Source organism: Balaenoptera musculus, chromosome 16, assembly GCF_009873245.2.
Source record: "Balaenoptera musculus isolate JJ_BM4_2016_0621 chromosome 16, mBalMus1.pri.v3, whole genome shotgun sequence".
Classification (NCBI taxonomy): domain Eukaryota; kingdom Metazoa; phylum Chordata; class Mammalia; order Artiodactyla; family Balaenopteridae; genus Balaenoptera; species Balaenoptera musculus.
This window is the reverse complement of record NC_045800.1, coordinates 61225934-61253867: the sequence shown is the minus strand read 5'-3', so window position 1 is coordinate 61253867 and position 27934 is coordinate 61225934. Positions and strand designations below refer to the sequence as shown.

Here is a 27934-nt window from a genome sequence, read left to right as displayed (position 1 = left end):
AATGCAAAACTGCACTGCTTCTAGTGCTCAATATTTATACAATAAACAGACTCAAAGTATATGATGTTAATGCAAAAATTTAATACGTTTGAAATTCAACATTACTTTAGAGTTGGAATGGCAAAATACAATGGCAAAAACCTGGAAACAACCCAAACAGAAGAGTGGATGAATACACTGATATATATTCACAATATCACATGTTACAAAGGAGTCAAAATGAATAAACTACAGCTCTTCACAACATGGATGAATCTTACCAGTATACAACTTTAAAATGTTGCACTGCTAAGAGGCAGCTTGAAGGGTCTCCTGGCCAAATCAGAGACAATTTGAGGATCAAGATAAACAATGATAATAATGGATTACAATCCATTGAATAAAATAGGAATACACCAGTTCACATTGATATAAATAAATGAAGAGAAAGGAAAGCTCTTTCTAACAGTAGAATGCCAACCCAATAATGGAGAGGAAATGATGGAAATAGAGAATTACCATTTGGCACCAACTATAGAAGTGGATGATTTAGACATGAGTCTTCAGTGCTAAGATTGGTGTGTGGAGGTTTGATGAGGAATAGGATACTGGCATGATTTTGGAATACTAATCAATTACAAAGGGAAAAACAGTGAATTTAAGAAACCAACATGATCAAGTGATCAAGGTTAACATCACCAGTGTCAGGAGGAGTCTACATTTTGTGCCTCCTGATGAGACTCACTGGGAAAAGCAAAGCATCATTTCGTGGTACTCCTGCAAACAAGGGACCCCGGTTGTAAGCCGTGCTATAGAAAGTAAGGCCTGTACCCTTTAATAAAACTGTCAAGGCCATGAAAGACTGGCAACTCTTGCAGATTAAAGGAGTCTGAAAATACACAACTAAATGCAATACGTATTCCTGTATAGCATGTTGACCCAGAAAGGAAAAGAGACATTGTTGGGATAGTGGGCGAAATTTGAATGGGCTTAGTAGATTGGGTGGTAGTGTTGTACCAATATTGATTTCCTGGTGTGGAAGATTGTTTGCTGTTATGTAGAAGAGTGTCCCTGTTTGGAGGAAAATACCCGCTGGAGTGTTTAGGAGTGATGGGACATCATGACTGCAGTTTGCTCTCTCAACCCTCAAACGTTTCAGAAAAAGACTAATAACAAAGGATATATGCACACACACACATACTCAGAGTGAGCAATGAACCAATAACATGTTAACTATATGAGAATCTGGGTGAAGAGGACATGGGAGCATGGGAGTTCTTTGTACTGTTCTGGCAACTTTTCTATACATTTGAAACTATTTCAAAATATATTATTAAACTATACACACACCCACACACTACTCCCCATGGAAACTCTTTGCTTAGGATACAATTACCAGAGCCAAATTTTAAAAATAAATTGTATTTCTGCTAATAAACACATAAAAATTATAAAAATTGAGAAAAAGATTTTTTCAAGTTGCAGTGTTATGTCATAAAAGTTCTCAAAATAAAACTATGCAACTGTTGAGTAAGGCATTTCTCTCTGGATTTTTTCCCCAGTGAGGGTTGTGAATGAATCTGCACTGAAATAACTATCCTACCTTGTGCACAACATACCTTTTTTTTTTGGCCATGAGGCTTGCAGGATCCTAGTTCCCCGAATATGAAAATGGGTATTTGAATAGACATTTTTCCAAAGAAGATATGCAAATGGCCAATAAGCTCAAGAAAATATGCTCGTTAGTCATTAGGGAAATGCAAATCAAAACTGCAATGAGATGCCACTTCACATCCACTAGGATGGCTATATTCAAACAGACAATGATAGTGTTGATAAGAATGAGGAGAAATTGGAAGCCTCATTCATTGCCAGTAGGATCGTAAAATGGTACATACAGCTGCTTTGGAAAATAGTTTGGCAGATCTTTAAAAGGTTAAACGTACTCTCTTTCTGTGTCTCTTTCTTCCCCCCAACACTTTCTCTTTCTTAGTCTCTTTCTCTCTCCCTTTTTTTTTTCAGTCTCTTTGAATCTTTCAGTCTCTCTCTGAATCTCATTTTTAAAACTGCTCTTTTAGAATGGGAAACGGTTCAGGTCCTGCTGTGGCATGGGGCCTATTTTCTCAGTCACGTCTGCTGTGAAGCACACGATGCTCTATTTATTGTAGAAAGTGACTTTATTTGCTTTCTAGAATTGTTTGTAACAGATGGTATAAGAGAGGTAATAAAGAGAAAAATCTATGCTTGTAAAGAATACAAAAGTTAATTTTACTTACTGTAATATGACTGTCTTAAACTTATTTTCTCTCTGAGAAATAAATGTTCTAATGGGCAGCAAAAAAAAAAACACAAAGTTAAACATAAAGATACTGTATGTACCAGCAATTCCACTCATAGTACTATAGCCAAGAGAAATGAAAACATGTGTCCACAGAAAAACTTGTACATGAATGTTCATAGCAGCATTATTCATAATGGTCAATAGGTGAAAACAACCCAAATGTCCATCAATTGATAAATGGACAAGCAAAATGTATATCCAATGGATTATCCAGCCACAAATCAGAATGAAGTATTGATTCATGCTACAACACAGGTGAATCTTAAGAACAGTATGCTAATTCAAAGAAGCCAGACACAAAGGGCAATGCCTTGTATGATTCCATTCATATGAAAAGCCCCAATAGGGAAATCCATAGAGACAGAAAGTAGATTAGTGATTGCCAGGGGCTGGGCAGAAGGAGGGGAAAGGGGAAATGACTGACAATGGGTATAAGTTTTCTTTTTGGGTGATGAAAATGTTCAAAAATTGATTGTGGTGATTGTTGCACAAATGCATGAATATCCTAAAAACGACTGAATTGTACACTTTAAAAGGATGAATGGTATGATATATGAATTATATCTCAATTTTTTAAAATTAATTAATTATTTTTTCTGTGCTGGGTCTTCGCTGCTGTGCGCGGGCTTTCTTTTTATTTGCAGCGAGCAGGGGCTACTCCTCACTGCGGTGCGCAGGCCTCCCATTAAGGTGGCCTCTCCCACTGTGGAGCACGGGCTCCAGGCGCGCAGGCTTCAGCAGTTGTGGCACATGGGCTCAGCAGCTGTGGCTCGAGGGCTCTAGAGCACAGGCTCAGCAGCTGTGGCGCACAGGCCCAGCTGCTCCACAGCACGTGGGATCCTCCCGGACCAGAGCTCGAACCCGCGTCCCCTGCATTGGCAGGCGGACTCTTAACCACTGCGCCACCAGGAGAGCCCTCAATTTTTAAAAGTTTAAAAATATATAGCTCATATCTTTTCTTTCCTTAGTACCTTACACCCCTCTTTCTCACCTTTACCAAATCCCATCACTGTTACTTACTTTTCCAAAGCCTATATCAAAAATCTATCTTAGCCAGTGATCCTTCTACCTATGTATCTTGCTTTTGCCCTGCGCTACAGTTGTACATAGGTCTATCTCTCTAAGAGTAAGGTTGTGTCTTATACCACCTTGTATGTATGTCCCTTGGTCCTTACACAAAACAAATGTTTATCAAAATATAATTGATAATTACTATTCTCCCCCTCAATTTTTAGTACTATCATTCACCAGATCTGTATTAAATATCTGCTTTGTGCCGGGGAGCTCAACACAAAGAACAAATAGGGTTATTATCCTCAGCAGAATTTATAATCTAACATTTACAATTTCCTTGTATCCTAATTTTTGTTTAGAACCCCCACTAGATTACAAACCTCCTTCCTTTGTATTGATACTTTCCCTAACTACCTACTGTAATGCTCAACATACTCGATAAGTAATTGCTCAGTACTGGGAATAAAGCCAGGTTTGAAATCACTGACTCCCTGAACTACTTCTCCAAAGAGCTAGTATTCAATCTCCCAGGAAGATGATTTAAGCCTCGTTTATTCATTAATTCAGCACCTCTTATGTGCAAGCTTCACTGTCTTGAATCATGATTAAACTGCAACTAAAATTAAAGTCTTTCATAAATTTTTTTTAAAAATCAAGGGCCAATAAAGATCTCTAGGCAGTCTCAGTAGACATAAAAGTAGGCTATATATTTTATGCACATAAACACATAATCCCTTTTTTAAAAGTTATTACAGGCAATACTAAACTATTTTCTATGTGGGAAGTTTAGTGTTTATGAATATAGAATACCAATTTATGTAAAGTAAGATGCAAATTGCTCTTCTACGTCAAAAGAGCTGAATTTTTTTAAAAAGTAATACAGTTTTGACATTATTACCAACTATAACTGTCCAATGGAAGGCAAGTTTTTTTTTAATTCAATATTTATTCAAATTTATTCAATATTGAATTTTTTATTCAATATTATTACACAGAATTACAGACTGTTGTGACTTTTATTCAATTTGGTATCCTATTTAGAATAAGAGCAGTGAGAATTATGTTTTACAAACATTGCATTATTACTTCATCATTGTGATATGGCTTTACTTGATCGTATATAGAGAAAAAAATAACATTGGAATTAAGGCAATAACCACATGTGCAAACCAAGCACAATACCCTGACACAGTCTTTAGTAAAAAGCTCTTTTGGTTAGGTGAGGATTGATGTTGCTGCATGCAGGTCAGTCATTGCTTTGAAGGATAAGCTCTGAATAGCTTCACTCATTTAAAAAAAATCTCTCCTACTGGCCCACAATGGCCAGAAGAAGCCTTCGGTAATCTCCACTCGTGTCACTTGCAATCATTGTGCCCAGGGTCTTCTGATACATCTGACTGAACATCTGTTTTATTTGTACAAGATCAATCTGCATGCAAGACATGATATTTTTGATATTAGAAAACAGCTGTTAAAGAAAACTGGTATTTATTAAATTATTCTTTAATAGTGAAAAGATCCTAATTATAACCAAAGCAGAGGGGAAAAAACACCAAACGACTGGCATTTTATAGCTAGCATTCATACCAGTACTAGCGTCACCCAGTGAATGTCTGATTTACTGTTCTGTAAAGATATTGGATAAGGGTGATACTAGTTTCATCTACTATTCCAAATATATTAGTCATTTAAAAACCATTTGATAGGATGGCTATTATCAAAAATACAGAAAATAACAAGTGTTGGCAAGGATGTGGAGAAGTTGGAACCCTTGTACATTGCTGGTAGGAATGTAAAATGGTGCCACCATGGGAAAATGGTATGGTAATTCCTCAAAAAAATAAAATAAAAACAGAATTACCATATGATACAGCCATTCCACTTCTGGGTATACACAAAAGTGAAAGCAGAGACTCAAATATTTGTACACCCATGTTCATAGCACCATTAATCATAACAGCCAAAAGGTGGAAGCAACCCAAGTGTCCATTGACGGATGAATGAATAAACAAAAAGTGGTGTATGCATACAATGGAACATTATTCAGCCTTAGAAAAGAAGGAAATCCTGACACATGCTACAATGTGGATGAACCTTGAAGATGTTAAAAAGGACAAATACTGTATGATTCCACTTATATGAAGTATCTAGAGTAGTCAAATACATAGGACAGAAAGCAGAATGGTGGTTGCCAGGAGTTGGGGAGCAAGGAGAATGGTGAATTATTGTTTAATGAGTTTTCAGTTTTGTAAGGTGAAAAAGTTCTGGTTGTGATGGTTGCACAACAATGTGAATGTACTTAATGTCACTGAACTGTACACTTAAAAATGATTAAAATGGGAATTTTGTGTTACGTATATTTTATTATAATTAGACAAAAAGGGATCCTGCTTAGAAAATTTAAGTCTAAAAACAAATACACAAGAAGGTTTTTCCAAATACTGTATTACGGCTCTCTTTTAAAAAATGATTTACCTCCTTTCACATAATTTCATAGCATATGTTTTCTTTTGATTAAAAAGAAGTCCACTAAATAAACAAAGTCAAAGAAAGGAATACATCTGAGGCTATACTTAGGTAAAAAGATAAAGATAAAATTTTTTACAGTTATTTCATAATTAAGTGTATGCTAAATTTTAAGAATTTGTATGTGCAATGGGATTAATCTGCATAGGTCTTTCATACAGTTTTTTTTTTTTCCACCCCGCGCCTCGTGGCTTTCAGGATCTCAGTTCCCCGACCAGAGATTGAACCCAGGCCATGGCAGTGAAAGCGCCAAATCCTAACCACTAGACCACTAAGGAACTCCCTCATAGTTTTTTACATAAGCAAAATGAAAACCAAAAAATAAACATCTGGAGTTCCCTGGCGGTCTGTTTCACTTAAGCAAGCCTCTCTCACAGCATGAGGAAAGTGAACACTGTGCTTTATACAACCTCTACCAGCAGTGAGAAAGAGAGCCCTTTCTTAATGTCAGTCCTGAGGGACTGACAACCAACTAAGGAACTTTTAAGAAATTAACATTCTAAGTCAGACAGAGAAAGACAAATACTGTACAGTTTTACTTATATGTGGAATCTAAAAAAACAAATGAACGAACATAACAAAACAGAAACAGTTATAGACACAATGAACAAACAGGTAATTGCCAGAAGGGAGGGGGTTGGGGGAAGAAAAGAAATAGGTGAGGGAGGCTAAGAGGTACAAACTTCCAGATGAAAAATAAGTAAGTCACAGGTATGAAATGTACAGTGTGGGGAATATAGTCAATAACTACGTAATATCTTTGTAAGGTGACATGTCGTATCTAGACTTACCATGGGGATCCTTTTGAAATGTATAGAAATATCGAATCACTATGTTGTGTAACAGAAATAAGCATAGTGTTGTAGGCCAATTATACTTAAAAAGGGACAAACTCATAAAAAGAGATCGGATTTGTGGTTACTAGAGGTGAGGGGTTGGAGAGGGAAGATTGGAGAAAGACAGTCAAAAGGTACAAACTTCCAGTTATAAGATAAGTAAGTACTAGGTATGTAATGTACAACGAGATAAATATAATTAACACTGCTTTACGTTATATATGAAAGTTGTTAAGAGAGTACATCCTAAAGTTCTCTTCACAAGGGAAAACATTTTCCTTTAATCTTGTATCTATATGAGATGATGGATGTTCACTAAACTTACTGTGAAAATCTTCATGATGCATATAAGTCAAATCACTATGCTGTACACCTTAAACTTATACAGTGCCGATTATAAACTTATACAGTGTCAATTATATCTCAATAAAACTAGAAGAAAAAAATGTTTTTAATATTGCTAAGAAAAAAGGATCAACATTCAAAATCAAGTAAGATCAGACAAACAGAGAAAGCCTCACCTCACTTCGAGCGACCACAATCCTGACCAGGGTGGAGTCATCTGTGCCGGCACCTTTCATAGAATAGTACAGCCTCTCAGCAAAGAAGGCAGGGCGGTTCAGGGCACACTGCACTGCAAATGAGAGATGCTTCAGATGTGAAATGACTTGACAAAGGTGTGCACACACCAGGTTCATCTATCACTTCTAGCTGCTTTTGATCATTTTCTATGTAATCATCTCAGAAATCTGAGGTGAGTTGAAGATATTCTCCCCTTGATTTTTCTCAGCCTCCATCTTTCTTTCCAGCAGCATCAGACAGGCTACCTTCAATTCTACAAGATTCCCTCTGGCCAATAAATCCCATTTTCTCTCCATAGATGCAGTCACTTAGCTTCTTAACATTTTCCCCCTTAAAGTGAGAAAAACTGTAGCAACTGTGCCCTGGTAATATCTTACTTAAAAGGAATAATGACTAAAATCTGAATTCTAGATGTCAAATATATCATTTGACTGAGGGAAGGATGTAAGATACACTCCAATATAAAAAAGAAAACACAGATATGAGCAAAGATTTGAGAACGATAATAAGAAATCTGACATGTTTTCTCTTAGGAAAATTAAATTAGCAAAGTCTCTACCTGCAGATGGTAGAGATGTACTAACTATACATCATTATGTTAGCTACAATTACTATAGTAGTATTTGTAAGATATTCAATTGCTAATATCAATGTGTTGCTAATATTCTCTTTAGTCTTATATTCTCCATGAGAATGAAATTTCCATTTCATTAAACATCTGAATGTCAGGACACCAAAAACTGGGTTTTTAATTTCAAAATGGAAAAGGGTCTCATAGGGCTAAGTACTTGAAAGGTGTTTTGGGGGGCTCAAAATGACGCTTTGTGTGGTGGCACTCTGTAGTTCCTTAGGGCTTTCCTATTCACCTTAATGGAAATGCTACAATCTATCATATATTTTTGTATAGCCCTCAAGAAGGGCATAGAGAATACAGACCAAATAATTTCAAAACAATCCTATTTGATCACACCACCAACCATTCATAGAGAATTGCATATAAAAACATAGGATTAGCTTGGCCTCTGCCTAAGTAGATTCCAAGGAGGCTATATTAATAATCACCACTTAATGGGAACAACTATTCAAAGCCTCACTCATTTACAAACAAAACAAAGCAAAACACTAAAGTATCTTACAGATGGTCTTCAAACCACTTTCAACATTTCCAGAAAACTCACGGCCGACACTGCTTAACAAATCTCGATTAGCCATCTGTAAACAAAAAGTATAGCGGTTAAAATATTTTCACACCTTAAAATAGAAGCCAAATCTTCAAAAGAAAAGCTCATACCCTGGAATAGGCCTCCATGGTAGCTTTCAGCTGAGGAAAGCTTCTTGTGGCAAGAATCATGTTAAAGCAAGATTCATCTGTCCCTAATCTCCCCTCACCAGCCTGATAGAGACGCTGAGCATCTTCCTGAGCCAGCTGGTGGTTAACATTCTGGTTCTCATCGCGATTTCCCTGCAAAAGAGGAAGGCAGGAATTAGAAGAAGGTGATACAAGTTCTATTAAAAAAAAAAAAAAAAAAAAAGTTTTTCTGGGACTTCCTGGTGGTCCGGTGGTTAAGACTCCGTGCTTCCACTGCAGGGGACAGGTCCCCATGACAGGGACACAGGTTCGACCCCTGCTCAGGGAACAAAGATCCCACATGCCATGCAACAAAAAAGTAAAATAAAATTGTAAAAAAAAAAAAAAAGTTTTTCCAATCTAGTCACTTTTGGATTTAAAGGGACAATTTACTAAAAATTAATGCATAAAGTTTGTCACGCTTATCTTTCATTTCCAAAGAAACTATACTAGTGTAACTAGTACTTTATTACACTGCCAACTTTGGATTTTATAACGTATGACCATGGTTTAATGCGGTTATATTAAAATGAGAGGTTTTCAGGGCTTTGAGAGCTAAATTAAATCAGAAATGGTTTCCATAAAAAATCACACACACGTTTTATTTTTGAAAGTGTGGAAAATTTTATTAACATTCACTTTAAAAAGCTTTCTCTTGGTACACCAAGAGAAAGGCGTTCTTAAAAAAGTTACTCTTCAGGGTTTGGTCCTTGGTTTAGAAGTTTTGGGGTTTTTGGTTTTGTTTTTGTTTTTATTCAATAACATTTATTAACAGGTATTAAGAGACTAGGCATGATAGAAACCACAAGGACTGGAAGTGACTATGGCCACTCCATTCCTCCCATTAAGGAGATAAAAGATGCCTCCACAGTGGGATTAGGGCTATAACTGAGGTCTCTGGGAATTAAGTGCGGGCTCAGAGCAGGGAATGACAAATGGCCCAGGAGAGTCCAAGAATGCTTCTCTGAGGAGGTGGTTTGAAGGGTGGTAATTGGGCCAGGGAGAAACAGAATGGTGTGTGTTGAGACTGCAAAGTATGACACCTCCAGAGGCTGTGGCCACACACACAGACTCGTGATCCAGCAAGTCCTGAACACTAACAATGCAGCCACTTCTATCCTCCGGGAGAAAGCCTTCTGCCACCAAAGGAATTTCATTTTTCACTTCTCTTGTGATAGGGTCTACTTCTATTGGTTCATGTTCTGAGCCAATAAGCACTGTCCCCTGTTCAGTTCGGAGAGATAAGCACTGAGGTTTCCTGGAGGCTGGATATCCCTGAACTCCAGGGTCTGAAGTAACTTTAGATTTCTCATGATGAAGCGACTACTGAGCCACGCTGAGGACCTCCTCTAATAGGAGATATAAACTACCACTCAAATGAAGAAATTATGAGTCTGCTTAGCTGGGATTTAAGATCAATATGCATTATACTAAGTTCCACTTTGTATTCATCCATATAACTGTAAGGTATGGAGCACTTGCTTTGTTGTACCAGGCTGTATTAGTCAGGGTTCTCCAGAGGAACAGAACCAACAGGATGTGTTAAGTGGTGGAGACACAAGAAAGACAAGGCCCCTCCCCTCAAGGAATTTAAGTCAAAGGAGGGAGCGTATAATATGGAGGTTTCATGAACGTCCTTTCGTTCATCCAAGCGTAATCTTAATATACAAGTATTTATTATGAATGTATACATGAAAATGACATGTGAGCCTTTTAGAAGAAGTTATAAATAACTCAAGTACTGCTAGCCTGTACCAATTTATAGACCAAACTCTTCACTGGGAAGAAGAGAGGGAGGGAGGAAGCTCTGGGCCTGAACAAGAGTAAAGCTTAGATGGGTAGTTGGTTTCTCTCAAAAATATCAATAGAAACACAAACCCAAACAAAGGAAAGGCTGCCCTCTAGAGTCTCAGTGTCTGTCTGAGCAACAAAATGGCGAGGTGTTCCTTGAAGGTGAGAAACTGTCTTCTGAAGAGCACTGGGCACAAGGAATGTGTAGAAGCATATTCTAAATGGGCTACTGAATACAGCACAGGCAAAGGACCTCAGGAACAACTCCCCAGATGATTGCCTTTAGATTCAAGCACACAATACAGTCCCATTTTCCTAGGAAGCCACTCCCTGGAATAGGGTCCTTTACTTTGAAAGATGGCTGGGCCTTGAACCCTGCATAAAGAAATATTCAGCACCTCATTAAAGTCTTAATCATTTTTTAGCATTAACTCTCTGGTCCTGATTTTCTTTTCATGCTAACCTACTCCCCTGCTCTGTTACTCTGTTGTGGGTAAATTCAATGTCCTCCCACCCATTTGCTTTCTTTTCTCATTTCCATACCCACGCACTTCGGCACACTGTCTTTTTTGCAACTACCTCCCTTTGCTGTGAAGAGCCTCTCCTCTACTTTTAGAATCTTCAAGACTGTCCAACCTTGTGCACTAGCAGGATAGCCAACAACTCCTGATACTGAATCAGTGTGCTAGTCTTTTGCATCATCTCTTTCAAATATACCCTGATTATCTCATTCTAAGTGTATTTGTAGTATCATTCCAAATACCCTATTTGGAGAATTTTCTGCCACTTTTCCAGCACATTTGGGGAATCAGAACAAGGAGGGTACTAAGCACAATATTACTGTGAACGCTGAAACATTTTCTGCATTTCTGGCTCTCCTCACAGTCCTCACTCTTGTAGCACTTGCATGGCGGACCTACATACCTTCAGTTGATGGTCCGACTTAACTGACAGTACAATGCTAAGCTCAAAAGTACAGATTCATCGCCATTCTAAGACACAGAGCCTCAAGCTGATTTCTGATTTCATACAACCTTAAAGAGGTTAATTTCTGATTCCTTACAAAGGCCAGATTTGCAGAAATAAATTTCAGTAGTGACTACAAAGAAACCTGTACAGTGGATTCTGCGTTGTCCCCTCTTAAAGATGTCAAGATTCCATGGGGGCTAAATATTAAAAGGAATAAAGAATGGCCACTGGCAACAGGCAGTAAAAAACGTTCCCTCCACCAACACCCAAACTTTCATGCTATACTCACCTGGCACATGGATACAAGTAAACGTTCAAAATGCCCTGATGTATCTGACCTAATATCCTTCTCAAGGTCTCGTCCAAATTCTGATTGATAACATCTGACAATTTCTCGGATTTCCTGATTTGTTCTTGTGCATAAAATTTCAATCAATACACGTTCCTGAGTTCCTGCTCCCTATGTGAAATGAAGAAAGGGAGAATTATACAACAAAACACCAAATTTCTGAAAGTAGTTAAATCTTACTGTTCCATCAAATATTTCTTTGGCCTCCAGACCTGAAAAGCTCTATATATTCAGGTGATATAAAATAATGTATTGATTTAGCTGTCACTATAAATTCAGAACTGCCATAATTTATGGGGCTTTACATTTGAAATAGGATAAAATACTCAAAGTAAATGCCATACAGTACCTTCATTGCATTCTGTAAACTCCAGGCATCATAATACGTAGGTGGCATGAACAGGGCAAGGATCAGTTCTTCCATATTTCCACTTAACTCTGACTTAAGATCTCTGATTAAATCCTGTTAAATTACAAATACAAACTAAGTATATGTGCTCTCCAAATTTTGTTTTGCTTAAATTTTTTAAGGAAAATATGAAAAAATGGAATTGAATTGCTATATGAAAGCCTCAATTGCTGTTCTGAATATTATATACTAAGGAATAAATAAATATTTTAAGTTTATTACACTCAAGCAGATATATTTTACTCATTCTATCAGTAAACACTTAATAATAAATTTATTGTAGTTCCACCACTACACTAGGTACAAAATAAGAGGTATAGGAAACAAAGAATAATTCAAATTAACAAAATGATAAACAGATATTTACTTAGTAGAAGAAACTGTTCTTACTCTATGAGGAAGTAGAAATTGTCATCATCATGTTCTTATTTGAAAAGATAAGATAAACATTTAAAAAAAGTTAATATAAAGCAGCCTGTACTCCAGCACCAGATGAGTAAGTAGCACAGAAATAAGCTGAAATAGGAAAAGTTAAAGTGGGCTAGAGAGCTCAGAGAAAACTTTTAGTCCAGATCTTGAAGAGTATGTAAAAATTAGCAGGCAAAGAGAAAGAAGAAAGGTATTTCAGGCAAGGAGGAGGAACACAAACAAGGAACAGAAAAATGGTTCCCAGCCTTGGCTATATGCATTAAAATCATCTGCAGAATTTTTCTAAAAAAAAAACAAACAAAAAACACTTACGTCAAGAATGAATACTCAGAGATTCTGTGCGTGTTTTTAAGTTTGAAAAGAGATTATGATACTCAGCTAAGATTGAGAATCAATAGTATAGAGGCAAGAATGAGCAAAGCTTGTTCAATGGAACAAGACAACCAATTTTGTTAGAGGGTAATGTTTTCAGAGATTAGTAAAACAAAGTTGTAACTATATGCTTGGATTATTACCTTGAATACCAAGCTAAAGAGTGTGGATTTGATTCTGCATGCTGGGAGGAGTTGCTGGAAACTTTTACATAAGAAAATGGCATTGATACAGCAACAACAGGCAGTATCAACAGGCAGTACGGACTATAACGACAGAGGCTATAAATGAAATTTAGGCTACTGGAATATTTAGGTAAGAAGTAATAAAGGCTTGGACTTGAGTGGTGGAAAGAAAAAAAGGAGACAGAAGACACATTTTTAAAGAGCTCTTTTACAGATTAGATCAACAAGACACAGTCAATAACCAGTTGCTAGGACAAAGCAGTGCCTGGCATACAGTAGGCACTGAAACAATATTCACTGATTAATTGACAAAGAAGAGTGCGGAATCAAAGAAGACTCTACGGCAGGCTAGAGGAATAGTATTTTTATTAATAAGAAGTCAAGAGAAAAGGTGGCTGTGGGTAAGGAAAACAGGCTGGGAATTTAGTTTGAATTCAAAAGTGCTGTATGAGAAAATTCAGGACAACAAAGCACAGACTACATGTGAACTAAAGAAATTCATAATATGGAAAGTACTTTTGTGAGAAAAGTGAGTCTGATGTTGAACGCTAAGAGAAACTAGAGTTTGTGTCACTTAATCAGCCTTAAGACTAAGGAAGTGGATTTGGGGTTGGGCAGGGAGGGTAGAAAAGATGAGGTGAGACCAGCCAGTGGACCTCTACTTCCATTCTGAGAAAAGTAAACTGGATTCAGAGGATATCAGAAAATTTTTAGGATTCCTATCTATATGGCAAACCAATGCTACCCAGTCTTGCCCTTTATATTTAAGAAACGATGACACCTTTCAGCCACAGAATCTTGCTGGATTTAGTCACTGATCATCCACTCAACAAATATTTAAGTGGCTATCTGCTAGTGTTCCTGTACTTGGTACTATAAATACAAAGATGAATATGACATGGTTTGCCTGATGGGAGCTTACAGTTTTGGGGAGTGGGCAGTGAGATTAGTTATAGTAGAGGTTTTACAAAGTGCTATGGGACCACAGTGGAAGAAGCAGCCAAATTATGCCCAGAGCAATGAGAGAAACTTCACAAAGTAGCTTAATCAAGACAAATCCTCAAGAATTTGTTTGCCATGCAGGAAAAAAGGCAAAGGTGTTCCAGGACAAGAGAACAACATATACCAAACAGAAGTATGTGTGCAGGGAATGGCAAGAAGTTCTATAAAGTCATAATACAAGATATGTTTAGAGGGAGGGAGAGGAGTGAAAGATGATGCCAAGGACCAAAAATAAGCAAGGGCTACATAAGAAGTCCTTGAATCCAACTGTAAGGAGAAGATTGAGAACCAAGCTACTGATCAGGATTGTGGTCATAATCTACTTTTTACTGAACATGTGTCACCTACCAGACATAGTAAACAGGTATGACTGTGAGATCAAGGACTACTCTAGAATTGGAAAGGCTTCTAAGAGAAATAAATATTGATGGGACTTCCCTGGTGGCGCAGTGGTTAAGAATCCGCCTGCCAATGCAGGGGACACAGGTTCGAGCCCTGGTCTGAGAGGATCCCACATGCCGTGGAGCAACCAAGCCCGTGCACCACAACTACCAAGCCTGCACTCTAGAGCCCGCGAGCCACAACTACTAAAGCCCGCGCACCTAGAGCCCATGCTCTGCAACACGAGAAGCCACCACAATGAGAAGCCCACGTGCCGCAACGAAGACCCAGCGCAGCCACAGATAAATAAAAAAATTTATTTAAGAAAAAAGAAAGAAAGAAAGAAAGAAATATTGAATACACCTCTCCTGGGGTCTCTGAAATCTAGTTGTCTCTACTTTGTACTCACCAGTACTAATGAAAAGACAGTATCCAACCTGACAGAATGCAGGGCGTAAGGCCACTGTTCATGCTCACTCCTGAAAAAAAAACAAAACATACCTTGCCATACATGGTCTTAAAAGCTGCTTTAATTTTTTGCCTTTGATCATTGGAACGACTGGCCACAACGTCTACAATTGCCTGCTCGTCTGTACCTGAAAGAATCATACATGTCTAAGTAAGGATGAGGTCTGTGTGGGGTGCTCCTTGAGGACATCTTTTAGATGCTTACAAGGTGCCTGGTGCCAGATTAAATTGAGGGATGTGCACACAGGCTCACATATAAACTTGGTTTATGATATAAAGCTTATTTTTACCTTACATTCAATCACTTGAATTTGATTGTAAATAAGACAAAAATATATTTTCCTCACCAAAACCCTTCATTGCTTTACGAAGAATTTCTGCATCTCTCATGGCATCAAAGTTGGCAGCCGGTTGGATTGTTCCTTGAGTTCCCTGAGTCATCGAAGCAGGCTGAGAACAAGAGGCATAAAATCCAAATCAGTTATTGTGGTAATCATTTCACAGTACATACATATACCAAATCAACATGTTGTATACCTAAAACTAATACAGTGTTATATTTCAATTGGGTCTCAATAAAACTGGAAGAAAAATAATATGAAAAAATGTTCAACGTCTTTAATAAAAGAAATACTAACTTAAAAAAAAAATCCAACTCAGGTTTCTCTGCTTACAGGAAGACAACTTAAGACTTCTCTGATTATGGACTTCCCTGGTGGCGAAGTGGATAAGACTCCACACTCCCAATGCAGGGGGCCCGGGTTCGATCTCTCATCAGGGAACTAGATCCCATGCGCATGCCGCAACTAAGAGTTCGCATGCCACAACTAAGGAGCCCACCTGCCGCAACTAAGGAGCCCATGTGCTACAACCAAGGAGCCAGTGAGCTGAAACTAAGGAGCCTGCCTTCTGCAACTAAGACCTGGTGCGAATGAATGAATGAATGAATGAATGAATAAATAAATATATATATATATATATATATATATATATATATATATATAGGGGGGGTGGAAAAAGACTTCTCTGATCATCACTCTTAGGCAAGGAGGCCAGTACTTAGGTTTTAGGATAAGGATATTTATTTTCATGGCTCATTCTGGAACAGACAGAGACTATCCTTCTCCCACCAAAAGACAGCCAGACACCAAACTTTCAGAAAACAAGATAGTCAAGCTTGTGAAGATAGTCACAATCTTTCTATGCCTTGGTTTCCTTCTTGGTAGAATAAGAGGGAAAAAAAGAGACTGATCCCTGGGTAGTGTGAGATGAGTGGCAGTGTTTTATTTAAAGAATATAATAATGGCTTTAGTGAGGTAGAGCCAGAGTTGCCCAATGAGATTTCAAACAAGCAATATACTTCTGGTAATAGCTCTTCATTTCCTGTATGGGCCCTGATTATTAGACATAAAATAAAACATTTTATAATAAGAAAAGCATGAAGATGAAATTAATGACTAGAGACTCTGTCATCTGAGGTACAATACTCTTCATCGATTTTATAAGGAAATAAACCAGAAAGCAAAACAAGGACTGTATGTTTTTAAATACAAATCTATAAAGAAATTTAAAAATCACCATATGACAAAGACCACAGTAGGAAGTGTTTCAGGCAAGAATCATCAATGGATGCTAAAATCAGTGGGTAAAAGTATAATGAGAACCAAGATATTTGCATACTTTGTAACATTACAGCAGAAAACCTAGCAGACATCATCTGTAGCAAATGATCAAAACCAATTATCACCAGGAATGGGGTAAATCAACAACTAGTGCCTCCTGATATGATTCACTAGGGACACGACATCATTTCTGTGGTATTCCTGCCAAAATGGCAGAACCTAGATTTAATCAGGGGGACTTATCAGACAAACACAAATTAAGGATTATTTTACAAAATAACTGGTAGTATTCTTCCAATGTATCAACGTGATTAACAACAAAGACTGAAGAATTATTTCATATTAAAGGAAACTTAAGACATGACAACAAATGCAATGTTTCATCCTGGATTTGATCCTGAATCAGAAGGACATTACTGGGACAACTGATGAAGTCTAAAGGTTGGGTAATAGTATTATAAAACTGTTATTTCCTGTACTGTGTTTATGTAAGAATCTGAGTAAACGGTATGTATACAGGAATTCTGTATACAATTTTTATAACTTTTTTATGTCTGAAATTATTACAAAATTAAGTTTAAAAAATTTTAAATACAAAGCTATGAAACAATTCATTAGTTTTCTTAAAATATTCGAATCAGGGTTTAAGAGAGATGGGATGCAGCAAGATGATATCCCTTCACATTTTTAAAAAAAATTAATTTATTTTTGGCTGTGTTGGGTCTTTGTTGCTGCACACGGGCTTTCTCTAGTTGCAGCGAGCGGGGGCTACTCTTCGTTGCGGTGTGCGGGCTTCTCACTGCGGTGACTTCTATTGTTATGGAGCATGGGCTCTAGGTGCGTGGGCTTCAGCAGTTGTGGCACGTGGGCTCAGTAATAGTGGCTCACGGGCTCTAGAGCGCAGGCTCAGTAGGCGGCGCACAGGCTTGGTTGCTCCGTGGCATGTGGGATCCTCCCGGACCAGGGCTCAAACCCGTGTTCCCTGCATTGGCAGGTGGATTCTTAACCACTGCGCCACCAGGGAAGTCCCCCCATCACATTTTTTAAAATTTAATTTTAATAATACATTTTATTTAACCAAGTATCTCTAAAATATCATTTAAAGATGCAATCAAAATCATTTCAAAACACAAAATGATTCAGTTGCTTTCTAGGCAACTGAGACGGTATTTCGAGTTATACCCATTGAATACAGCAACAGCAATATGCCAACACCTGTAGGGGCAAAGTGATTGGGGAGAAGGAGACCAGACCCTTCGACAAACATTTTTATTCCTCCCACTCATCTCTACTCTCACACCAACATTTTCTTCTACCAATAAGCCCTAACAATCATCCTTCACTAGTTTCTAAGCCAGGAACGTAAGCAGAGAACTAACAAGAAATATTTGTATACTGGTTTTAAGGAAAAACTAAAATTATTCTACTTGTAGCAAATATTCAAGCAGAAAATTTTTTTCAACATATTGCCTTTACATGAGGCTTAATGTATCAAGCACTGATGAAAGTTTTCTTTGATGTAACCACTGTCACTAAAATCCTAAGCAGGGCAGAAGCCTCTGTTTATAATACACTGAACTGGACAGTAAGAGAAACTAACCCTCATCATGTACTGTTTGACGACTATCATTTTCTGTCATCCTCTTGTTTCTAAAAACAAACAACAACCACCAAAAGACTTATTCCATTTTTCATCTGGAGGGAAAAATGGTTTTGTTTTATGCTTTGTTGAAAGTCTAAGTTTGAAGTGAATCTTCATCAAGAATACTATCATTCTGCAGGCATTATACTGAACTCAAAGAAATCAGGGTCCATATTCTTGAGGTCAAAACCCTAACTACAGAGGATTTCTCGGCACAGCAAAGCCCATACTATCTGCCACCAAAAGTGCCACCCTTTGACATCCATTTCATTCCAACCTTCCTGCTGAAAAACTGCCATAGAATTAGAATTGGATCATTCAGGAGAGGTCACCTGGCCCAACTGCCCAACCAAGACAAAAACTTTCTTTACATCTTCCTATACATACACACACACACACACACACACACACACACACACCAACTTCTATCAGGGGATTTTCAGTGACAGGGAGCTCACCCCTCACAGGGTAGTCTATTCCACTTCCATCTATTCCACTTTCCATCTCCCAAAATCTACTGCTCTGTAACTTCCTGGTTTCAATTTAGGGTGGTAATTGTTATGCAAGATAAGCTGCATGTGTATGTGTGTTTTACTTTTAGTGTTTTTATGTTTAAAAATCTTTTATATTCAGTCATAAAACGATGTCTTTAAAAGCAGATGCATGCTTAAACTAAACTAAAAATTCTCATAACAAATGATTAGAATAACTACAGATTTATAATATGATTAATAATCAATAATTTTTTTAAAAAAGGATTGAAAGCAATTTACTATGGGCTTTGGAGGAATATCATTTACTGTATCAGCAAAGTAGCACTGTATACCAGAGAGACCACTGGTCTGAGAGGCAGAAGAGCTAGTATCTAGTCTCAGCTTTGACTTTCACTAGCTGTGTGGCCTTGGACAAGTTTCTTGATCTCTCTGGAGCTCAAAAATTCCTCAAATCTGGAAAGGAAGCCAGAAAATGGCTAAGTTGTTTTTCTTCCAATTCTGTAACCCCTTACTAATCCCAGCCTAAAAAAAGCTTAAAAATGCTAGATCTTTATGAATAGACAGTATGAAATGAGAAAATGAAGATAAGGTAAACATAAAACTGCTTATGTTCCTAGTAACTTGCATAGGATATAAAAGAATTAACAAGTCAATTAAAGAATAAAACTTAATATTAAAATAAGGAGCTATATTGAGACAGGACAAAGATTTGATATATGGGAGACCTTCTGAGACTCCTGAAAAATCAATTTAACAGACATTAATTGGCTACTGTATTTAAAGCCCTGCCAAGCACTACAGGGACATAAAGATAAAAACAGATACAATGAGCCCTCAAGGAAGTAGTGAGAGACAAATACAGGAGAAATCAGAAACAAATGAAGGCACATATAGGAGATCTAGTGATTAGTGAACATTAAAAAACCTTACTCACTTCACTGCTATAATCCAAAGAAACAGGAGAGAAAACAGGATAGGAAGGTAAGGATTCTGTATTGATCTGAAAGAAGAGTGGAAAGTTATAAAGGTAAAAATGGAAAACAAAACCATACTTCATAAAACACTGGCAGAAATATCAATCACCCAGTCACCTGAGTTCATAGTTATACTGCCAGCAAGGGAGGAGGAAAAAGAACTAAAACCAACACCAAGAGTCCAAGTGAATCACTATGAAAAAGAGTATGGGTGTCATCACCTGTGAGAAGGGACCTATGCTCGTCTTATCAAAGTCATCAGGACAGTACTTAAAAGCAGGTGGACCAAAGAGCATGGAGTCTAACAGAAGCAAAGATTAAAGTCTTAAGTGAACTGTTTTAGACCATCTCCTCTGCTTCATGGAAACCTCTAATGTCAGCAAAGGAGTAGTGCTCTTCTTTACCATTATCCAGTTACCCAGACTAAATTTAAAAGGTAGGAAAAAAAAAAAATACCTGACTAGGGTAAGGAGATTGTCCTCCAGGGTACTGGGAAGGCATCGGTCCCCCAGGAAAACCACCTACATATTAAGAAAAAATACAGCAATCAGGTCTTAACTGATTTAATTTTTCAAAACAGCACTGATTTATTATGAATAAGGAAACATATGAGAATATTCACACTATTTATTCACTAGGATAATTTTTAAGTATTATAATTTACTGAATCAAAAACCAACTTTGGTCACAAGGACCTTTTAAAATATTCCATGTCCTAATTTCTTTAAAATAATTTAACATAATTTCTTTATAAACAATACTCTAAAAAAAGAACAAAACACTTAAACCAGATTAAATCCTGATTCTATCTGGAAAGGATGACAGGACAGAGTTCTGGGGGTTGTTTCCTTTGTGCTATACTAACGAGCAGAGAAGTTCTTGAAGGTTTTGCTTTTTGGCTTCAGGACAGATAATTTTTTTTAAATGAAAAAAACAAGTCCTTATTGCCATCCTGCTGATTAAACTTTTTCATCAAATTAATACATTTCATGAAACCATATACTACCTAAGAAGTATTTAGTATAAACGTTTACTAAAGACAATCCCAAACATAAACTACTAAGTTTCTTCAACAGCAACTGCAAAATTCAAAATATCAAGCTACTGTTTTTCTCCGGACAGTTAGTACCTACCAGGTAGTGGGACCTGTGCTGGGCCCCCACCATAAGACTGTGAGGGTGGCTGCGGATAGCCAGAAAAGCCTGCTCCACTTGGTGGGGCTCCAAACCCTTGGCCTGGAGGAAGAACAAGAGAAAAAAAGAAACAAACTACAGTGACAGTTCTCATGACTGAAGTGAAAACTTTAGAAACAGTAGAAGAAAATATATTATTAATGCTATAGCAGTAGTCCCTTTTGGTCTAAATTCAATTTCTCAACAAATCCTTCCCCATTAAAAAATAAATTAAAAAAAAAAATGTTACTTCATTCATCTGCCTTAATAACTTATAATAAAAAAGTGCTAAGTTTTTTGTTTGTTTGTTTGTTTGGTTGGTTTGGTTTTTTTACATACTGTGGACAAAGCTGTCCTAAGGTCACAATCATGCCAATTGAAATATGTTAATCAGTTCTTAAGATTACAAATTATCAACAAAACCATTATATATTGGTCCTTTATTACCATGAGATTTATTCTAATTCCTTTCACAACAGAATTCTGGAGACTGCTCCCAGCTTTCATGCCTCCTGAGAACCTTTATCCTTCTATCTTGCCAGCTAGGTCCTTACTGTCTAAGGTAGAAAGTAGGCTAAGAGCAACTCTGACCTCGTACAAAACAAGAAGGAACCAAGAGGATTAAAGAGAGAAGAAAAAAAATGCTATACTAATTCCACAACCCACGACTCACCTCCAGGATAGGATGGAGCTCCCCCTGGCTGTGGGGCACTGGGATAGCCGCCAGGGGCAGGGTAGCCTCCAGCTCCTGGGTAGCCTCCAGCTCCTGGGTAGCCACTACTTGGTGTTGGTGGGTAGGCACCTCCTCCCATTGGAGGAAAGCCACTAGGATAAGAATACTGACCAGGAGGGGGAAAAGATGACTCCTGACCCACAGGCTGAAAAACCAGAAAAATTTTCAAATGAATGTGATCATCGAGAAATAGAACCTAGCTAAGGAAACAAACAAAGATAACTGTTAAGGTCTAGCTTATTCTTTTACATATTAAAAAGCCCATTAGAAGTCCTGGTATCTCATACTAGTTTATCAGTATACTAGTTTGTCAGGACACTTGTTTGTCAGAATTCAGTTATATATAAATCTACCTGTGTTAGGCAAGAAGGGTCTGTTTCTCTATTTGGGAGTAAGAACCAGGCTCTTTCCAAACCTCAAGCCTTCAGGAACAACTGGCAAAGCTCATTAGTTCCTTCATTTTCCTAGCACCTGGAAATAATAGGAAGATTTGCCTCTCTAGCCTAAAGAGGAGAATTCATGGCTTTCTTGCAACACATCTGGAACTGTGCATAATAGGGAAAAAAAACAAACAAACAGTGACCTGAGTCATACACTGGGTGTGACATTTTGGACCTCAGTTCAGATCACACAATGTCTAAGTGTGGAGAGAGTGTTACACGTTCACTAAACTTTTTCTCAGGCCACAAAACTAGACTACATTTCCCAGGACCCCGTTGCAGTTAAATAGGACCATATGACTGAATACTGGTAAACGAATGTGGACAGAAGTAACGTACACAACTTCCAGCCTGGCCCCCTTAACTTTCTGCCCAATCCTCTAAGCTCTCTCTTCCTCTCTCTTTTCCTTCATCTGCCAGCTGGAAGCAGAAGATCCAGTGGAGGACTCCAAGGCACTAGAGGATGGTAGAGCCAATATAACAAGGCAACAGAGGATGGAAGGAGCCTGGGAACCCGCAAGACGACATGGAACAAAGCCTCCTAGCTCCCCACCACACCCCTCCCCCCGCCACCCCCACCACTGACTTCCAGGAGACTAAAGTAAGCAAGAAATAAGTTTTTGTTGTGTTAAGTCATTGGGATGTTAGGGTTGTCTGTTTTTAACAATTAGCCTATATTGACTGAAATGGTGGTCAGAGTCCAGTTTAGTACATAGGGACCTGGGAACATATTCATAATTCTCATCTCTTCTATGCTAAATTCAGGAGAGCTATATATTCACTTTACATAAGAATATACACATTATCATTAATCTGTATAGGCCCCTCTTTCTATTCTCCCAGAGTTAGAAAGAAGCCCTACATACTTATGAGCATAAAATTGAAACACAATTTTTACTTATGCCTCAGCTATGAGGTTAGTCCTCAGAACAGTATAGACATCAACAAGGCAGAACTTGGTAGCACATTTATAACATGCACTCCAAATACTAAAAGTCTCAGAAGTACTAATCCAGGGACCTCTAATCCACTGCAATTTGTTACCTCTGAGTCAAGCCCCTCTTAAGTTATTTTAAACCTTCTAACACAAAGGTTAAAAACCAGTAACTCAGGACTTACCTGGTGGCACAGTGGTTAAGAATCCGCAGGGGACATGCCAATGCAGGGGACATAGGTTCGATCCCTGTTCTGAGAAGATCCCACATGCTGCTGAGCAACTAAGCCCGTGTGCCACAACTACTGAAGCTGGCGCGCCTAGAGTCCGTGCTCCGCAGCAAGAGAAGCCACCGCAATGAGAAGCCCACACACCGCAACGAAGAGTAGCCCCTGCTTGCTGCAACTAGAGAAAGCCCATGCACAGCAACGAAGACCCAACGCAGCCAAAAATAAATAAATAAATAAATATTTTTAAAAAAAACAACAAACAACAAAAAAACCCAGTGACTCAAAGGATCGATTTAGCTTACCTACATGTTGTATTGAATCATACAGCATTTAACTTTTTTTTTTTATTAAAGGAATTCCTTTTTTAAATTTTTTTATTTTTTTATTTTTGGCTGTGTTGGGTCTTCGTTTCTGTGCGAGGGCTTTCTCTAGTTGCGGCAAGCGGGGGCCACTCTTCATCGCGGTGCGCGGGCCTCTCACCATTGCGGCCTCTCTTGTTGCGGAGCGCAAGCTCCAGACGCGCAGGCTCAGTAGTTGTGGCTCACGGGCCTAGTTGCTCTGCGGCATGTGGGATCTTCCCAGACCAGGGCTCGAACCCGTGTCCCCTGCATTGGCAGGCAGACTCTCAACCACTGCGCCACCAGGGAAGCCCAGCATTTAACATTTAAAAAGATTCATTTCCCAATTTTAAAAATTGGGCAATTTCACATAAAATCCAGATTATTGGCTTTACTTGAAGATATGGAATTATCCAGCAACACTGGGTCAGCCTCCCTGCATGGACACATTCGGCTTAAGCTGACTAACTACTGCCTTTCCACAGGTGAGCCAAGTCCCTGTAGTTCCCCACAACACCTGCCTTCCCTCACGTACTCTACTCAGTACTTCTGGCCATTTGAATTTATGACCCCTGCTCTAGAATATTTGTAAGATCTGTCATGGGCTGGCTAGTTCTATACAAGACCTGTGCCAAGGACATGAGCTATTTTAGTATCATAAGTGGCAATACTTACAGGATATCCAGGGAAAGCTGGGTAGCCTGTGGGGGGATAGCCCGGGTACGACATTCTGTAACAACAATAAAAAATGTCTTCTGTAATTTGCTATAAGGATTAAGGCCTTTGAAGGTATATTTTGTCATAGGGTTTAATCAAAACACACCTTCTTTCAAAAGAGTCCAGCAGGCAGACTGATTCAGTAGTTCTGAGATGGGGCCCAAGATTCTGTATTCCTAACTAAGCTTCCAAGTGATGCTATTGCTGCTGGTCTGTGAATGATATTTTGATACCAGAATATTTTGGCATTTCTGAATCTACCACCTAATTTGCCAAGTTTTTCAATATGTGTTTTGGCTCGTCTCCCCAGTACAGCTATAAATGATTTGTATTTCTTTTTTATCAAGACACCAAACAATGACATATACACACTACTATATATAAAACAGATAACTAATAAGGAGCTACTTTATAACACAGGAAACTCTACTCAATACTCTGTAATGGCCTGTATGAGAAAAGAAACTAAAAGAGCGTCAATATATGTATATGTATAACTGATTCACTTTGCCGTACACCTGAAATTAACACAACATTGTAAATCAACTATACTCCAATAAAAATTTTTTTTAAAAAAGTACCCCAAACAAATCCAGTTCAACACTTACGAAAGCCCACTATTAAATAAGCACTGTCCTAGGTGCTGATACAGAGATGGTGGCGGGGGGGAAGGAAAATGAGAAAATAAATTTAAGTTATTATAGTGCTCCTTATGACATAAGCACAGCATAGAAGCTAAAAACTTGCTAAATTGAGAATGAATGGGCATATATTTAGTCAAAGTTGAAAGAAAATAAGAAAACTGATCCAGTCAGTTTTAAAACAGTCATTTGGGATCCAAAGACCTGGTTGCAAAGGATGTTAAATCATTTTTTGCTGTCTTCTTCCCCAAGCCCAGTTGATAAAAAAAGGAGTAAAGGAGAAACAATACCATCTAAGAACAGTCAGATGGACCAAGGGCAAAAGAGGTCAGGGTCAAAAGAAAGTGAAAAAGTCTGAAAATAATTTATGGGAGAAATTAATAATAATTTTAAAGGCAACAAGTTTTATAGCACCAAAGACTACAAAGACAATTTAAATTTCTAAATCTCAGGAACTGTTCCAGTGACAAAGTCCTATTTCTACAGCCTTTAGCTACTACATTAAATCTTACCTTTAAGGGCACTAGAGGAACTATGTCAACAAGAGTTTCTGAACAGAATGAAGATAAAGACTATCTGTACATGAGAAAACTTAAAACAACTTTAGGAAAATGAATCTGGGTACATTTTGAAGCATAATTATATAAAGGACTAGAATGCAATTCCATTTCCAGGATGTACCTCATAAAAATACTTACACAAATGCAAAATTATGTATGTACAAAGCTATTCATTACACACTATTTGTAACAGAAAAAGGTTGGGAATTCCCTGGCAGTTCAGTGGATAGGACTCAGCGCTTTCACTGCCATGGCCTGGGTTCAATCCCTGGTCAGGGAACTAAGATTCTGCAAGCCACGTGGCATGGTCAAAAAAAAAAAAAAAAAAGGTTAAAAACAATCTAAAAGTCCATTAATAAGGAACAGGTAAAACAGATTATGGATAGCCATACAATGAAGTGTTAGGCAACTATTAAAAATGAGCAGCTCTCTTTTTACTCATATGTGGAACCATCTCTAAGTCATATTAAGTGGGAAAAAAGCAAGATGAAAAACTACATAGATAATTTGCAACCAAATGTGTAAAAATTACATTTATTTGCTTGTATGTAGAGAGAATATCCCTGAAAGTATACTCAAGAAAGTAGGAAACAGTACTCCACTGCTGCCTCTGGAGAGGAGAGCTGGGGCATAACAAGGAGACTTTTCAATGTACTAAAAAAAAAGGGCTAAGAGTCCTTTTGGAATTATGCATGTATCGTCTATTCAAAACGCAGATTTAAAAAGCTTTTGTAAAAAGCTGAAACAAACCCGAGGGTGACTCAACAAACTACTCAACTTTGCCCAAGGAATAATCAGACTATACCAGTGAACCAGAACTTTTATTTCCTTTTCAACATCCTCCGTCAGCAACTACTTTAAAAAGACTAGAAAAGCATTCTTGGTTTTCCAAACCATCTCCACCCAGTGAGTCAACTACTAAAAGGGATGGGTCTCACTATGCAAGTCTCAGAGATGGCATGAAGCCCAGGAACACAGGAGGCAGCTGTTGCAAATTTATGAAACAAATACAAAATAGAAAGGGTGTATGAAGATGGCCAACAGCAGATACTACAATTTTCCAAAACCTGCCTCTTGATTGGGAAAGACCATTTAAATCTGTCAGCAAGGACCCTTCAATAAAGAACTGGAGGCACGACTAGGCTCTGCATGGACAGGGTAGGCAGTCACCACCAGCGAGGACTGAAAGGAGGCTTCACTTTGCAGTGGTCGAAATTCTTTCTTCTACCTCCCTAGCTAGTACTTGAAACTCCTTCCCTGCCTGATAGGTAACTGATTACACTCATCTAATTAGGACAGATTATCAGATGAGCTCCCCACCAACTGGCAGAAATTAGAGAGTTTAAAGGCAGTTGGACGACTTCTTTTCATTTCTGTCACTTTATGGTGGACATCAGCCATCTCCTTCTGCAGAAGTGTTCACACAGGTTGGGTTCAAATCAGCGCACGTTTGCTGCTGCTAAGGTACTAGGAATCAAATCTGGAATGCCACTTCCCTGAATAGTTCCCAAGAATTATAAACCTGAACCAGTGTACAATTGTAGGCTTCCGCATTCTGTCCTAGGTTCACTAAGCAAGTACAAACGTCCGAAGTTTCCCTAAATTTGCTGTGTCACCAGGAAGTCTAGTCACCAGCCGGACTTAGCTTTCGGTGCTGCTCACCGGTTTTCCTACTCAGCCCTCCTTGGGGTCGCTTCAGCAGGGCCATCCTCTGGCCTCAATCCCTCCACCTGTGGTCCCCCTGCCTGCGCGGGAAGCCTCACTGCTCCCTCGGACCTCCGGACAGCCGCGGGGCACAGACGACCGGCGAACAGGACTTCCCGTTGCCCGGCCGCCTCGCCGATCCCGCCCCAATGCGCCCCCGGCCGAACGCCCCCACCAGGCAGCCCGGGTCCCAAAACGCGCACACCGAGTCGCCGGCCACTCCCGGGGCCCACAGGCTCCTCCAGCGCCCCCCGGCTCGGGGACACACGCGGGGCCCCGCCCTCTCCCGGCTGGCAGGCCTCAGAGCAGGCCGGGGCGAGGCGACCGAGGGGGACGAGGGGTGGCAAGGGTAGGGTACGCCGTTCCTCACCAGACTCCGTGGAGCAGCGTCACAGCCCAACCTGGTCTCAGGCAAGATGGAGCCGGGGGCGGGCCCGGGAAGGGCGGGGCGCCGAGGGCCGCCGCCCGAGGCCGTTAGGATCGCAGGGGGCGGTGCCGACAGAGCCAGTCCCGGCGGCCGTCGGTGCCGCTGCCCGGGCTTTCCTTTCGGCCCCGCCTCGCCGCTCCACCTGCGAGGAGACGCTCTCTTCGGGTGCACCAACCAGTTTTATCACAGTTCCTTCTGGGCTCTCTCAAGCCATTTGGGAAGTTGAAGCCGTCCTGAGGAATCCGAAGCCCCTTCAGTGGCGGGCGGCAAAGCAGGGCTCGAAACTGGGAGGCCAGGGGCAGCCTCTCCGCCTGATGTGCCGTCC

At 39.1% G+C, this 27934-nt stretch overlaps 1 protein-coding gene across 5 annotated transcripts; it reads right to left on the bottom strand.

Annotated features, from left to right (window-relative positions):
* Positions 1 to 59: 59 nt before the first annotated feature.
* Positions 60 to 27692, bottom strand: ANXA7 (annexin A7). Of its 5 annotated transcripts, none has more exons than XM_036828369.1 (15): positions 27553 to 27650; positions 24384 to 24489; positions 24236 to 24290; positions 21559 to 21763; positions 20847 to 20948; positions 20170 to 20234; positions 19674 to 19739; positions 15329 to 15431; positions 15015 to 15109; positions 12085 to 12198; positions 11676 to 11846; positions 8570 to 8740; positions 8415 to 8490; positions 7218 to 7330; positions 4293 to 4763 (listed from the first exon to the last, which is right to left on the bottom strand). In XM_036828369.1, the coding sequence occupies exons 3-15, from the start codon at positions 24287 to 24289 to the stop codon at positions 4641 to 4643; spliced, it is 1458 nt and encodes a 485-aa protein (XP_036684264.1). In that variant the 5' UTR covers position 24290; positions 24384 to 24489; positions 27553 to 27650; the 3' UTR covers positions 4293 to 4640. The 5 variants fall into 5 exon arrangements, with proteins under 5 accessions (XP_036684267.1, XP_036684264.1, XP_036684265.1 ...); XM_036828370.1 differs by lacking the exon at positions 27553 to 27650 and adding an exon at positions 27141 to 27295; XM_036828368.1 differs by lacking the exon at positions 24384 to 24489 and having other exon boundaries at positions 27553 to 27692.
* Positions 27693 to 27934: the final 242 nt, after the last annotated feature.

What these genes read in the sequence shown, in the direction of transcription:
- ANXA7 (XM_036828368.1), bottom strand. Translation starts at nt 24,289, where the DNA reads ATGTCGTACCCGGGCTATCCCCCCACAGGCTACCCAGCTTTCCCTGGA. An exon ending in TAAAGCAATGAAGGGTTTTG is followed by an intron (nt 15,110 to 15,328) that starts GTGAGGAAAATA and finishes TGATTCTTTCAG; the next exon opens with GTACAGACGAGCAGGCAATT. An exon ending in TACTTGTATCCATGTGCCAG is followed by an intron (nt 8,741 to 11,675) that starts GTGAGTATAGCA and finishes CCTCTTTTGCAG; the next exon opens with GGAAATCGCGATGAGAACCA.